General features: G+C 37.3%; 1 protein-coding gene across 13 annotated transcripts in view; it reads left to right on the top strand.

The window, feature by feature from the left end:
- Positions 1 to 14,658, top strand: part of LTBP1 (latent transforming growth factor beta binding protein 1) — a 390,140-nt gene that overhangs the window by 226,362 nt on the left and 149,120 nt on the right. For all 13 annotated transcript variants that reach the window (XM_041755926.1, XM_041755923.1, XM_041755924.1 and 10 more), the window contains one exon: positions 4,842 to 4,913. In XM_041755926.1, coding sequence (XP_041611860.1) covers positions 4,842 to 4,913 — 72 coding nt within the window. The remainder of the gene's footprint in view (positions 1 to 4,841; positions 4,914 to 14,658) is intronic.

Below are 14,658 nucleotides of genomic sequence, written 5' to 3'. Positions count from 1 at the left end.
AAGTCTTTTAAGAAGGCAGTAAGCCAAACTAGAGTGGTTTTTATCCCCCTCAGGTGAAGAGAAAATAAGAGGTCTTTAAAATTTGTAAATGTTTCAAAAACCGATAAAATGTCAGTGAAGCTGTTATTTCTTAGTTTCAGTTGCTTAAATGACATTTTTATTAATAGCCACAACAGAAGTTATACTGTAAATTTTCAGATGTCACTAAAAAAGGGCAAAAATGGAGAAATGATTGGTTGCTAATCTGTAAAAGATAAAGGTACAGTTACTAGGACACAGTACTTTTCTCTTCTTAGTTACCACTTTTATTTTTTTTTTATTTACTAGAGAGCACGCACAAACACAATGCGCTTGTGTTGGGGGAGGGACAGAGGAAGAGGCAGAGAAGCAGACCCCCCCCCCACCCCATTTTAGCGTGGGGCTGATCCCAGGACCCTGAGCTCATGACCTGAGCTAAAACCAAGAGTTGGGGGATGCCTGTGTAGCTCGTGGTTGAGTGTCTGTCTGGCTCAGGTCATGTTCCTGGGGGTCCGGGGATAGAGTCCCCGCATCAGGCTCCCCGTAGGGAGCCTGCTTCTTCCCCTATGTCTCTGCCTCTCTCTCTGTCTCTCATGAGTAAATAAATAGATCTTTAAAAAAACAACATCAACAAGAGTCGGAGGCTCAACTGACTGAGCCACCCGGGCACCCCAGGCACCACTTTTGTGATACCATCACAGTTTTCAGTGACATGAATCTGTATTGATACCCACATGTTTTGTTTGGTCTATAAATTCTGGGGTTTAGAACCTATTGATTTGAATAAATCCAGATTTAGGTCTCTGTTACTTTTTCCCCCAATTCTAGTTACTATTTTTAGTTTTTGAATGCAGCATTAACTCTGGCTGATTACTAATAGAGATTTTTTAGAAAGACAGAGGTAACTTGATTTTTTTTTTTAACATTCATTCATCACATTTTTCCCAGGAAAGCAAGTGATATTTCCCTCAATCATCTTTCTTTGCTTTGTATAACTGAAGATTTTTGTAGGAGGTTTTTACACTTGGTGTTACAAGAAATTTCTCATATGCTTCAGTTGGATAATTTTTAATTATTATTCTTACGCACTTATTGATTTGATATTTTTAATTGCCTTTCACGCCACTGTTCAACCTAGAACTGCCATCTTGGGATCAGTCTTCTGTACTCTTGCTCAGTCATCATAGTGACTTGTTATTAATAATTGTCTTATTGCCTCTCATTTGGACCTCCTTGTCTCTCAAACTTCCGTGTTCTCTAAATCTTTTGATGCCCCAAATTTCATTTATTTTGTTGGTACTGCTTCTATTTTTTTTAGAGGACTAATTTGTGAAAACACCCACTGAAGTTTCCAGTAACTAGTGAATTCTTCATTTAGAGAGAGAGTCATGTAAATGAAGACCTTCATTACTGAGGATGTCCCCTGTGGACTTTTTATGGTGATTCAATAATGACTGGTAGTGTGGATTTCCAGTAAGTGGGTTGAGTATGCTTGTCCCTCCTCACTGAGAGATTTGTGTGCCTAAAACTATTCTGGCAGTCTGACCAAAGCGAGATCTAAGGGAGATTTGGTATGATTTAAAGAGCAAGGGATTTGGAGCTAAGTAGACCCAAGTTTGACTCTCAGCTTGGTAATTTGCTATTGAGTCTTATGGATCATGAAACAAGAGTCTGTATTTAAAATGTTGAAAAGCATTGGCTTCTTTTCTTTTCTTTTCTTTTCTTTTCTTTTCTTTTCTTTTCTTTTCTTTTCTTTTCTTTTCTTTTCTTTTCTTTTCTTTTCTTTTCTTTTCTTTTCTTTTCTTTTCTTTTCTTTTCTTTTCTTTTCTTCCTTTTCTTTTCTTTTCTTTTTTCTCTTTTCTTCTTTTCTCGGCCTATCCCTCATATACTATGTAAGTTTGTCTGTAGGAATATTGTAGAGTGAGCAATAGATTTCCCGCCTCTAGGTCTAAGGCCTGAAGAAGGAGAAGTCCAATTCTTCCAACTTTATTCTGGGGCCAAGTTCATGTTCTCTAATACTTGTTCCATCTTCTCCATTATCTTCATGCCTTTTTCTTATCCCTCTTTTTCTCTCTCTTGCTGAACTGCTTCCCTTTGCTCCATCATCTCAATCTCGGAATAGCAAGAAAGGGACAAAAGTTAGACAAAGAATCTTAGATTCTCCTGGTTGTTTTTTAATGCGTCATCTCTATTCCTGACCTTCTGTTGTTTTTATTTTGAATTGTGTGAGCATAAATAAATCCACTGCTTTAAATGTTTTTTTTTTTTTGTTAATTCTCTATTTTAGTGCTAGTAATAATTTACGGAGGAAGTTAAAGTACAAAGCTTCTATCACTTCTGACCAAGTGCTGATGAAAATAAATTCATGTTGTCTCATGCAATGTATAAAATTGAAGAGATTGATTTCATTTCAGGAAGGGCAATGTGGATTATGACTGAAATAAACTATTAACATCTTGACATTTACTTTGTTTGTGCTATCCTAAGTGACTCACTCCCAAGAAACACACGCAGGGTCACATTCTTCCTGTGTCATTTAGAAACTTTCCTTTCCTTGGTTGGTACTACTCTCTAAATCATATTCATTTTGGAAGAGAGCAGACTTTCCTTGGCTTTATATGCTATGGTTTTGTGTTCCATGCCTTTAAAAAAATTTTTTTTTCACTTAAAGGAGTTCAAACTGCAGTTTCAAATGACTTTTATTTAATGTTTGAAGTTTTTGTTTAGCCACATACAGAAAGACCTTTCACTGTTGATCAGTTTTTACTGTGAAAACTTAATTTTAAATCTGCAAATGATTTCATTAAATACTCTGTAATCTAATAAAAATGTACTTAGCTTGAACAAGTCACTTGTCCTTTAAAAGTTTGTAGAAGAAAATGAACATGGAATCCTAAGCTGAGGAGGATCTGAAGAGATCAGCTGGTCTGGCTCTCTGCTTTGAGGTAGATGACTGTTGAAACCTTTTATTTTTTATTTATGTATTTTTTAAAAAATTATTTATTCATGACACAGGCAGAGGAAGAAGCAGGCTCCATACAGGTAGCCTGATGTGGGACTCGATCCCGGGTCTCCAGGATCACACCCTGGACTGAAGGTGGCACTAAACCGCTGAGCTACCCGGGCTGCCCTGTTGAAACTTTTTTTTTTTTCCACTTTTTTTTTTATAAATTTATTTTTTATTGGTGTTCAATTTGCCAACATATAGAATAACACCCAGTGCTCATCCCATCAAGTGCCCCCCTCAGTGCCCGTCAGTCACCCCCACCCCCACCCACCTTCCCTTCCACTACCCCTAGTTTGTTTCCCAGAGTTAGGAGTCTCTCATGTTCTGTCTCCCTCTCTGACATTTCCCACTCATTTTTTCTCCTTTTTAAACAAGATAGCATTTCTTTTGCCTTTGAGTGGTTCACAGAGAGAGATCCCCAAATCTCTGCAAGCACCCTGCTCCACAGGGTCTTCATTCTATGGAAGACTAGTTATGTGGCCAAGGAGCTTGAATGGAGCTTGAATGAAACTCTCCACATGCCAGTTGCTCCCTCCTTAAAAGTCACTATTCCAGGACTCCTCACTCTAACCACTTCTAATTCAGAAGGATCTGAAGAGATGGGACATATGGCAAAGAAAGGAAGTGAAGGAGGAGAGAGAAATACCACCAGTACATATTCATCCTGTTCCATTAGTGGTGAGAATAAAGAGCATGTGTTAGGGGCAAAATAATTTTATTTTCCAAAAGAAAATTTCCTTTTTTATTTTGAATTTTCCCTCTTTACTCCTTGTTTAGGTCTTTGTAGTGGTCTAACCATCCATCCTGTTTTGATTATTGCCCATTTTCTATTGCTCATGATCTTCTTAATGAAAGAATACCTTATGGCAGGAAATAATGACATCTGTCATCTCGTGAGTGGTTTTGTGAGGCACTGCGGTAGGCATTTTGCATAAATTATATCTAAAATCCACAACAGTCCTGACCTGCTCAGGAGATGTGAATACTCCCATTGTATGGAATCCTCGTTCGAAACCCAGAAAGCTTGTGTCCCAAAGTCACAGAGCTATTGATAGGCAGAGCCATGATTTGAACTTAGGTCTGCTTGGTGCCTGAACTTATGCTGTATCCATTATGCCAAGAAATCTCTTGGGTCTCACTTAAGAGTGTCAGAATCAGTGAATAGGGTTTTGTTGATAATTTGGTAGTGACAACATTGTATTGTTGATGAAAATTCTGGGTGATGAACAATACCAATGATCCCGGTAGTCCTCATCTCCTGGCTTCCTCTTGTCATCTCCCATTCTTCTTGGGTTCATAGCAATAAGAGTCTCTCTTTATTAGCATGTGTGAACCAGTATTTAAGTTAGCACATAGTCTATTGTCAAAACTAGGACACTTCTGAGAGTGAAATGGAGTGCTGTTATTAATGAACTTTGCTAGAACAACTGGCTTAACCCAGGGCTGTCCCATGTAGGCCAGGATGTATGTTCACCTTACTTATAAGAAAATTCAAATGCCTGTAGCACATCATTGGGGAGGAATGGATCCTTTGTGATAAAAATAATCATTAAGTGGAAGAAAATATAAAATAGTCTTACGATTCTTTGGATTAACGTAATCTAGATGACAACTATGTGGGACTGCATCTATTGCAGAATAGGAAACATACTGAAAAAACAGGGATAATGTGAAAAAAAACTGCCACATATTGAGTTGGGTATCTTAGAAATAAATAAGATAGACCACTGATGACTTCATTGGTTTAGGTTATCACATATGATAGTTTGGGACTGTATAAATTTAAGCATGTAACAGAATTATTTCTTCCTTACAGCTTATCATGGATATAACCAAATGATGGAATGTCTACAAGGTTACAAACGGGTTAACAACACCTTTTGTCAAGGTAAGGTTAACTATTCATTGGTGTAGACTTCATTGTTTGGGCTTTTTAGAAATGTGAGTTTGACCACGTTTTGCTCACTAGCCCGGTGTGCGAAGGTCACATCAGTGACCAACTGCCTGCACACTCAGTTTAGGAAAGAAAGAGTTCTAGTGTCTGGTTACTAGAATTAGTAACAGTTAAACTTCATGGAACTTTTTTCCCCCTTATTTTAATTTGTAAGTCACTACCTATGTTTGCATGGGTGGATGCATGTGTGCAGATGAGTACACATGTGTACCGAGCAGTATTGCTTCCTTGCTGACACATGATTGGGTAGTGAAGTCCCTTTTTTCCCTCTCATCAGAATATTGCTAGCCACCTTGAAGTATTAGAATATTAAATATCAGGGTAAATAAACATTTCTTAGGCGATAGTTCAAGCTGTGTAACTAAATATGAAATGTCATGAGTACTTTTGCCAGTTTATTTTGAACCACGTAGCAGAGTCGAACAAGCAGGGGGATCTTCAGAGATCATTTAGCCCAGTGTTTGTACCTTAATAATGAGGTCATTCAAGCCCAGCCTGGCTAAGTGACTTTTCTTAGGCTAACTGGAGCAGAGGTTAGAAACTAGTGGTCTAGTTTACTACCCTTATATGATATCAAATTTTGTGTCACTTACTTTGTGGAATGTCCAATGAATGCTCCTAATTTCCTTTTACATCTACAGGATAAAGGTGTTATTATTCATTTGGAAATATGTGTACATTGAAAGAGTCTTAGTGAACCAAAATCCATGTCAAGAACACAGCACATGTGTTCCAACTTGTCTGGGGCTCTGTATATTTGACCAGTACGTGTTTATAGGACAGAGTAGATTAAGGTACTGTTAGAAAATATCGATCAATTCCTATTAAAAGGGCTCATTTCAGTGGACTGTCTTAATTCCCTGAGAATTTTCTCGAGTTGTTCCATATTGTATCTATCTAACTTTTATGATGTATAGAGCTTTAGCAAATAAAGAATTTCCTTCTGAAATGCACATAGGTGTACCATGTGTTTAAAAAAGTTTTGTCTTAAAATATGATAAGCCCTCATGTGAAAGAGTATTGGGAAAGTTAGGTTTAGATTTCTCAAGGAGCTCAAGGAGTGGACACTTAAGACACTTTTTGAGAAACCTCTGTACATATTCATGTTACATGGGAGTAATGGGTTAATCAGTATTATGTAGGAATCAGTAGAATTTAAGACATCCTTAAAAGGTCTTATTAAATAGATGGAAGAGTGAATTAAATGGAAGAATAAATATATCAAATGAATGAATGTGTATTCTACAGAGTCAATGAAGTGATTGCTTCACAGATTTGGATAACAATCTGTATGACAAGCCCTAGCCCATTTTTAGAATGTACTGGTAGAAGCAGAATGAGCAGGGTGTTGGAAGGAATAATCTCGTGCTCTGCCAGTCCAGACTGGATTTGAGGTTTGGGTGTTCGTTGTCTCTAGGCTGATAAGGTCAACAAAGCTTGGAAAGGGCCTGGAAACCTGAACGTTTAGCCCTGGAGAAGTGCAGACTAAAGAGAAATAGAATGTTTTTAACAACACGCTTTTAAATGTTTGATAAACTGTCTTACAAAACAAGTCTTTGATGGGTTGCTTCAAAAACCTATCAATAGGATGGGGTTAAAAGGAAGCATATTTACAACTACAACCAAACTTTGTGTGTGGAATAGCATTCCCCAACATTGTACTGAAATGCCTTTGGAAGTACTGAGCTTCCTGTGCACCGAGGTGATCTAATGGTAACAGCTAGGCAGGGATGCCATGGGGAGTTTCTGTCCTGTGCGGTACGTGAAGTTGAGTGACTTTGTAGGCATGTTCCAGTTGTCTGATATTATCATTGCTCTGTTGCCTGGGATAGAGGTTGTGGAGGAGAAGAAAGAAATGACATCTTGGTCTTTCCCCAGATTCTAACCCCTAGGTAGGAAGGTTTCTGAGGTGTGCCCTGTGTATCTGCTTGCTCCTTAGACTATTGACAGAGGAAGAGCCTTATTTATCTTTCCCCATTGTAAGCCTGTGTGACTCTCCAGAATGTCATCATGTCCTAACATCAAATGATGAGGAATGTACATGTTTCTGTGGTTGGGATTGGGGGTGGGTGGGATTTGGACATTATTAATCCGAGTTAAAACTGCGACACAGAAAGTAACTTTACCCAGATGACACAGATAATAAGAGGCCCAACCAGGCTTAACCTCCCAAACCACCTCTGTTTCTGTGCGCAACATGGCCTCCTTTACTGATTTTATATACATCTGTGAAATATTAGTAATGTAGATACTAGCTCATTAGAACAGAAGATAGGCCAATAGAAGTCAAAGCAATTAATATTAATCTGGTTTTGTGTAATAAGAAAAGATGGCTATCGAATATATTCCTTCTTCTAGCTGGCTTAAGGTTCTGCCAGTATTTTTAAAAATACCATGGTGGAAGTGAAAGTAAAAATGTCAACTATTGCACTTGCTATCTCACTTAGCAAAATAGAATGAAGAATCCTTTAAATAATTGCTAGATGTTTGTTGTTGTTATTTTCGTATTTTCCTCTTCTGGTATGGCTGGTATGGAGTGACCTTTTGCAAATTTTGTTCATAGTGAACATATCTAATGGTTGCACCTCATTCTTTGCACTGATGGTCAGTTAACACCAAATCCTGGCTTACATTTGTCTCAGGAGGATATTTGCAAAACAGCTCTATACTTTTTGGCATGGATTCTGGAGTGAAGTATCACAGAAAATTCTATTTCATGGTGCCTCAAAAAGGCACTGCTAAATTACACTACAGAGAAGATTGACTCATAAAATAATATGATTTCATTCATCATAATCTATTAAAATTACCTTTGAGAGAAGGGCTTAATTTCACTCCCTTTGTGACACTATTGGTCAGCAAAATTAAATAGAACTTTCTCACATTACATACATACACTCCTTTTTCCTAGATCCTTGAAGCCTTTGATTTTGTTATCCTAGAGTTTTTCAAAAAGAGCCCATTAACCACTAATTACTTGTGCGTTCCGCATTGTTCTTAGAGTTTAATGTCTTCTCGGTTTACAAAGCACATTTAAAATTAAAGTGATTAATAACTAGAATTACATTAGTTCCTTCACCTAAGCGAACTAATGTCCTGAAACAACGTTTAGTAATGTGGGCTCAGTAACAAAGAGCCAACTGTGCACAAGTTAATTCGAGGAGCTTTCAAGTAATTGCCCTCAAAGTTGGGTTTTTCCTCCTCTCTAGTGGTCTTGCAATTATCTTTTCAAAGGAATGATTTATTACATGTACACACACGGAGCTCTAAAACCTGCCCTCACTACCCTTAACATTATGGAATTGTTATAATTTGCTTCATTTATCATAACAAACAATACAAGCATATTTCCTGGTGGATCTGGAGCTGCATTCGTCATTTGGTTATTGTGCGAAAGTTTGATAGAGAGCTAGAATTAAATGGAGTGATACCTCATGAATATGATAATAGGGATGTCTGCTCTCATACTACTTGACTCTAGAGCTCAGTTCTTGCTGGCATTGAGTACTCTCACTTGCCTGTAACTTTGTCATGAGATAAATGAGCTCTTAAAAATTAGGCATAAATCCAAGTTTTAAAAATGCATTGGGTTCTGAAATTACCTGGGGACCAATCTATTTAGTGAAGCCTTTTATTAAAAGCAAATACCCTATTTGATACACTGAAATCACCCATTTCATGAGCTATAAGATATAAAATCAACCTAGTATTACTTTGTACATTTTTTTTAGCATGTCCTGCAGTGCTGAGGGCAATCCCAAAATATATGGGATAGAGACATCTACACTTTCATAATCCAGTGTATATATATATTCCTTTTTCATAGATAATCTTGAAAGCATTAAAAAATATTCAATGATCCACAAACATTAATTGGCAGGGCTCTCCTGAGCTATGGACTGAGGATAAATGATGAATAAGACATCCTTCTTGACCTTGGACTTAGTGTAATTAAATCAGTTGGAATCAGCAGGACACAATTTGCTTTGTTCACTCTCCCAACTAGCTAAATTTCAGCTGACTACAGAGAAGCCCGTTAAAAAGCAAATATGAAAGAGCTGTCCACATAACTTTCTTTTGGCGTCATTTTATGACACTAGTTTTTCTGCTTTAATAAAATAAATTTACAAAACAGATACATTAGGGCATCATCATACCTATACCAAACTTTCACCATAGAACTCCTTTAAGATGGTGCCCCAAAGTGCATTTGAAACCAAATTTTGTTTGGAACATAGGATAGTGGACATTTTTTTTTCAGGGGCACAGCTGTTATTAAATGAAACTCCCAACTCACTGCACATCAGTGAGCCATACATGGGATTTGGGGGTTATGAAGAGCTTGGCTAGACTATAGCTTCTATTTTAGATCTCTTAATCATTACAAAAAGTTGTGGTGGTGGTAGCATCTAGGAGAAGATGGCCTTTGGTTGCTTTGAGAAATCTGAAAAGGGCAGGTTTTAAGAAAACCTGCTTGGCTGGAGAAAAGAATGTGGCCTGTGGCATAGTGCTTGGTTCACTCAGAAGAGTCATCATTTTACAGTTATTTGCAAAGGTATAGTTAATAGAAATTGAGAAGGTTTTTTTTTCCATACAGTTAATAGTTAAATGAATTGAAACTATTTTGTCAGGTTTTGCATTTAGCATTGCTTCTTGGATTCTGTGCTTACTTTCTGGGTTCATTGTTTTTGTTTTGGTAGGTTTGCCGGCTAAAATACAGGACACTCAGTTAAATTTGAATCTCAGATAAACAATAAATAATTCGGTTGGGACATATATACTAAAAAGTACTTGTTTATCTGAAATTCAAATTTAACTGTGTGTCCTATATTTTTATTTGCCAATCTGCATTTTAAGATGATATTCTTTAACAGTTCTTTCAATGAGAGTCACTGAGAAGGATATACTTTATATGTCTGAGAATATTTTTCTATTGAGCTCATTCTATAAGGAGACTGGTCAGGCGTACAATTCTAGGTTGTTTACTAGCAACCCATTTGACCACATTATACTGATGTCTTCTGACTTCTTCTTGGTGCTTTTTCTCCTTTGTAGATAATCTCTCTCTCTCTCTTTTTTTTTTTTTTTGAGATCCTCTTTGGATTCTTTATCTTCTCAAGTCTTATCATGCTGTGTCAATATTTGCACTTATTTTGATTTTGCCCAGTAGACTGAGTATTGTCCATCCAAACAGTCATGTCTCTCCTCAAATTTGAAAAATGATCAGCTATGCACTCTTCAAATATTGTTTTTCCACCATGCTTCTTCTCAGCTGAAACTCCTATTGCCTACTTAGGGGTTTTCTCTAATATTGATGCCTCTGAACAAGTCTTTTTCATGCTTGTATTCTTTTGTCTTTTTTGGTGGGGGGGGGCTGCATTTTGAATGAATACTTCAGTTCCATCTTATAGTTTTCTAATTCTTGCTTTATTCCCATCTGGGCTCTATTGATTATTTTTAATTTTAAGACTTTTACATTTCAAAGGTTTTTAATAATTTTTCATAGCTACCTGTTCTTGGTTCTCTTCTTTTAAATGTGTTCCTTCATTTAATGTTTTAAGCACATTGAAAAATTTAGCTGGATTTCAGTTGTGAGGAAGAACAATTCTGCACAGATACTTTCAGATTCTTACCTTCAGTTGCTGGATCCTTGGGCTCGTGTTTCTTCCTAGAGAGTAGGCCCAGAAATTCAGGGGCTTCATCCACTACCATGTATTTCTATGCCATTTCAGATTTACTAGGATATTTGTCTTGTTTTCTTTTTTTTGATCTTCTTTTATAATTTATCTACAATTGCTATGTCTTTGGAACAGGAGAGAATGCCAAAGCACGAACTTACTGTGTTACATTTCTTTAACATTTATCAATATCAGGATTGAGCTTTTAAAAATTTAAGATACCAATATTCAAATGTGGTATTTATTTATTTATTTATTTTCAAATGTGGTATTTAATATATATATTATAAATTTTCTTTGAGGATGTTGAAAAGCACTGACAAACTTCAGATTATATAAATTAAATGTTATTCAAAGATAGTCATTTTCCTCTTGTAATTGAGCAGCCACAATATCAATATATTGACCATCTGCTATTCATTAACTCATCCATTTTACAGACGATTTAAATGGGGGTACTCTGAGAAATATTATAGTAAGACTCAATTACTGCCCTTATGAGGATCCCTGTTCTCACGCATAATTAAAACATCAAGGTTGCATGCTCAAGAAATGAACCAAATACTGCAGTTTCAGAAGAAAGTTCCCGGGACACTTGGGTGGTTCAGTGGTTGAGTGCCTGCCTTCAGCCTAGGGCATGATCTGGGGTCCTAGGATGAGTCTCGCATCAGGCTCCCCACAGGGAGCCTGCTGCTCCTTCTGCCTCTGGCTCTGCCTCTGTGTGTCTCTCATGAATAAATAAATAAAATCTTTAAGAAAAAGAAAAAAGAAAGTTCCCATTTAAAAACCTGTTCTTTAAAACAAGCACATTGTCTTTGCTGTTTATAAAATAATTCATACTTACTGTTCAAAATTTAGAAACTAAGGAAATGTATAAAAAATATAAATTACCTTAATCTCCTTCAAAAATGATGGATTTTGCTAGAGTTCTTACCAATCATATATATTTTGAGAAAATATTTCGTGGATAAGTGTGAAACCACTTTTCACTTAATAGATAATACTTTCTGATGTTATTAAATCTTGTAAAGATTATTTTAATGCTGACCTAGGTATCCCAGTTAATGGATATATGGTAATTCATTTAGCCATCCCCCTGAAGTTCTATTTTCAGATTAATTTTTATTTTTTCTTAATATATATACTGTTACCAGCATACTTGAACATAAAACTTGAATCCTGGTTATATTGACAAGAGAAATTACTGCTTCCAAGCTGTGATTCATCCTGTGCACATTACATCTCAAAAAGGATGTACATTTTCCCTTCTCATTCGCGATAGAGAGTTCATTCACCATGTCGCTCCCCTCCTCTCCTACTTCTTTCTTTTATAAATTTGAAAACATACAAAGGGCAGTGAAATACTATCTTTTTCTTCACATAGGCCCTGTACATTTCTATTTAGGCCCTCCCCAGGTTTTTTTTTTTTTTTAAGATTTACTTATTTATTTTAGAGGGAAGGAGGAATAGAGGGAGAAAATCCTCAGGCTGACTCCTTGCTGAGCACAGAGCCCAATGAAACAAGGGGCTTGATCACAGAACCTGGAGTTGATGACCTGAGCTGAAACCAAGAACTGGTCACTCAATCGACTGAGCCGCCCAAGTGCACCATCCCAGATATTTTATATTGAATATGGCTGTGAGCAGGATTGTAATTTATTATTTATTGTTTTACTGGAATGCTTGTCAGTTTTATTAATTTCTTCTGAGTTTTCTACATAGGAATGATTTTACCTACAAGTAGTTGTAATCTGGGAAAGCTGTGATGGAGTTGGGAAAGTTATGAGGAGTGGAAGAAATGAAGATGTGGGTATAGGAGAGCGTGTGTCATGCTTGTGCCTGCTGAATCCCACAGGTGGAGGTGAAGGTGGATGAGTAAATTTTTAAGGGATGCAGGAAGTGTATGTACGCTGAATGCAAAATTTGTTTGGCACAGTGGCTAATGACTGTAAGTTTCTTTTAAGTTTATGTTTAAATAGATGGAGCATTGATGTATCTTGTTAATTATGTTATGCCATTGACATTTCCGTTTTTTCTCAAAAGCCATGTGCAAGTTTGCATAGAATAGAAATAAATGTCTTTAACTCAGTAGTGAGTGCTTCATGCACTCCCTCTCTCTCTCTCACAGTACACCCACCACCCTGCTCAGGGTGCCTTCTTGCAGTGATGGAAACAAGGTGCGAGGGAGATAATGACAATTGATAGACATAAAGATGTTATCAGTGACAATAATTGTAACACAGCAGGTGACTTGATGGTCTGTCTGTGTTCCCGTGTTCTCCAGCATGCAGGCCTGGTGTAATGATCCTTTTGTACAAAATCTAAGTTCTTCCTCTAATACTCTTTTGTTCTGACTGAACTTTTTGCAGTTAGCAACACCAGTTGCTGCTCCATTTCTTCTCTCTCTCTCTCTCTCTCTTTTAAGGTTTGTTTATTTATGGGCTGGGGAGGGGCTGAGGGGGAGAATCTTCAAGCAGAGGGAACCTGTCACAGGGCTTCTTCTCACACTCATGATATTATGACCTGAGCTGCTATCAAGAGTTGGATGCTTAATGGACTGAGCCACCCAGGTGCCCCTGCTGCTCCATTTCTGTTTACTGTTGATTTTATTGATGTGAGGCTTTTCTCCTTATTGTATTATTGGCATAAGAATAACTTGATAGTTTTCTTTTTTTTCTAATATAGTCAATTTCCTTTTTGGTCATTATTGTTTACATATTTTTGTCCATTTATATATCTTGCTATCATTTATTGAGTGCCTATTTAGTGGAGCCATTGTGTTGGATGCTTCAGGTATATCATGAACAACCCTGTAAAATAAGTAGTTTTATTTTTTTTAACTGATGATGAAACTGAGTTGTGAGGCTCAAAGAAATTAAGTGATAGAAAGTCACATACTTCTGCAGCCTGAGCTCCCCCCGCATTCTACTAGCATTTATATAGCAATTTATAGCTTATAAAAGTACTTTTAAAAAATACATTTATATATTTTAGAGAGAGTGGTGGGGTGTAGAGGAGGCACAGAGGGACAAGGAGAGAGAGAATCCCAAGCAGACTTCATGCCCAGTATGGAGCCCAACGTAGAGCTGGACTCAGGACTGGATTTCATGACCCTGAGATCATGACCTGAGCCGAAATCAAGAGTCATGTGGTCAACTGACTGAGCCACCCTGGTGCCCTGAAAAGTACTTTTAACACATTTTTCTTTTCTTAATTCTCAACAGTGACCACGTCTACTTGTTATAGGTAGGGAAACCATGACATAAAACCTTGCTCAATGAATGGCAACTGTGAAAGTGATATTAAATGCTCACTGATACTTTCACAGTCTCTGTTTAACTCTTAAGCTCCTTTACTCGTTTGATTTAGATACTAAAAGTTCTCCAAACCTCACCATTTGTTTTTATAGCAAGTTGCCTTGTAAATGTGTCTGCTGTGCAGTCAAAAATTTTTTTTTATCATATTATTAGTAAGTTATTGTACCTCCTCAGTTTTATCAAGAAGTCTTTAATAAGCAGAATATTTATGCTTCTAAATGCTTTTGTTTTTATTTGGATTCTTTTTGGATTCTGAGGCACTCCTTTTCTGGTATCCTTTTTTTTTACTGCTTCCCTAAACCCTAATAAAACAGTTGGGTATTTCTCTCACTTCTCAGTGCAATGGGGCAGTTTTGCTGACCCACACCAGGTGTGGATGATCTCAACCAGGCTTGGTCATGCATCTGTGATCTGCTGCTGAGTGCCAGGGCTCTTAGATGGTCTTGGCCGGGATGACTTCACCGCCTTCCATAGCCTCTCATCTTCTGGGCAGCTGACATGGGCTGTTCTCATCATGAGGCAGGGTTCCAAGAGAGAGTGAAAGCACACAAAGCTTTTCAGGCCTACTCTTGGAATTGACACATTGTCACTTCAAATGTATCCTAATGGCTGCAAGTCAGAAGTCATAAGACCAGCCCACGGGGGAGGGTGGGGGGGATGACTAGACTCCACTTCTTCATGGGA

This window comes from Vulpes lagopus, chromosome 5 (assembly GCF_018345385.1).
Source record: "Vulpes lagopus strain Blue_001 chromosome 5, ASM1834538v1, whole genome shotgun sequence".
Lineage (NCBI taxonomy): Eukaryota > Metazoa > Chordata > Mammalia > Carnivora > Canidae > Vulpes > Vulpes lagopus.
The sequence above is the reverse complement of the archived record's forward strand: the minus strand, read 5'-3'. Positions and strand labels throughout refer to the sequence as shown.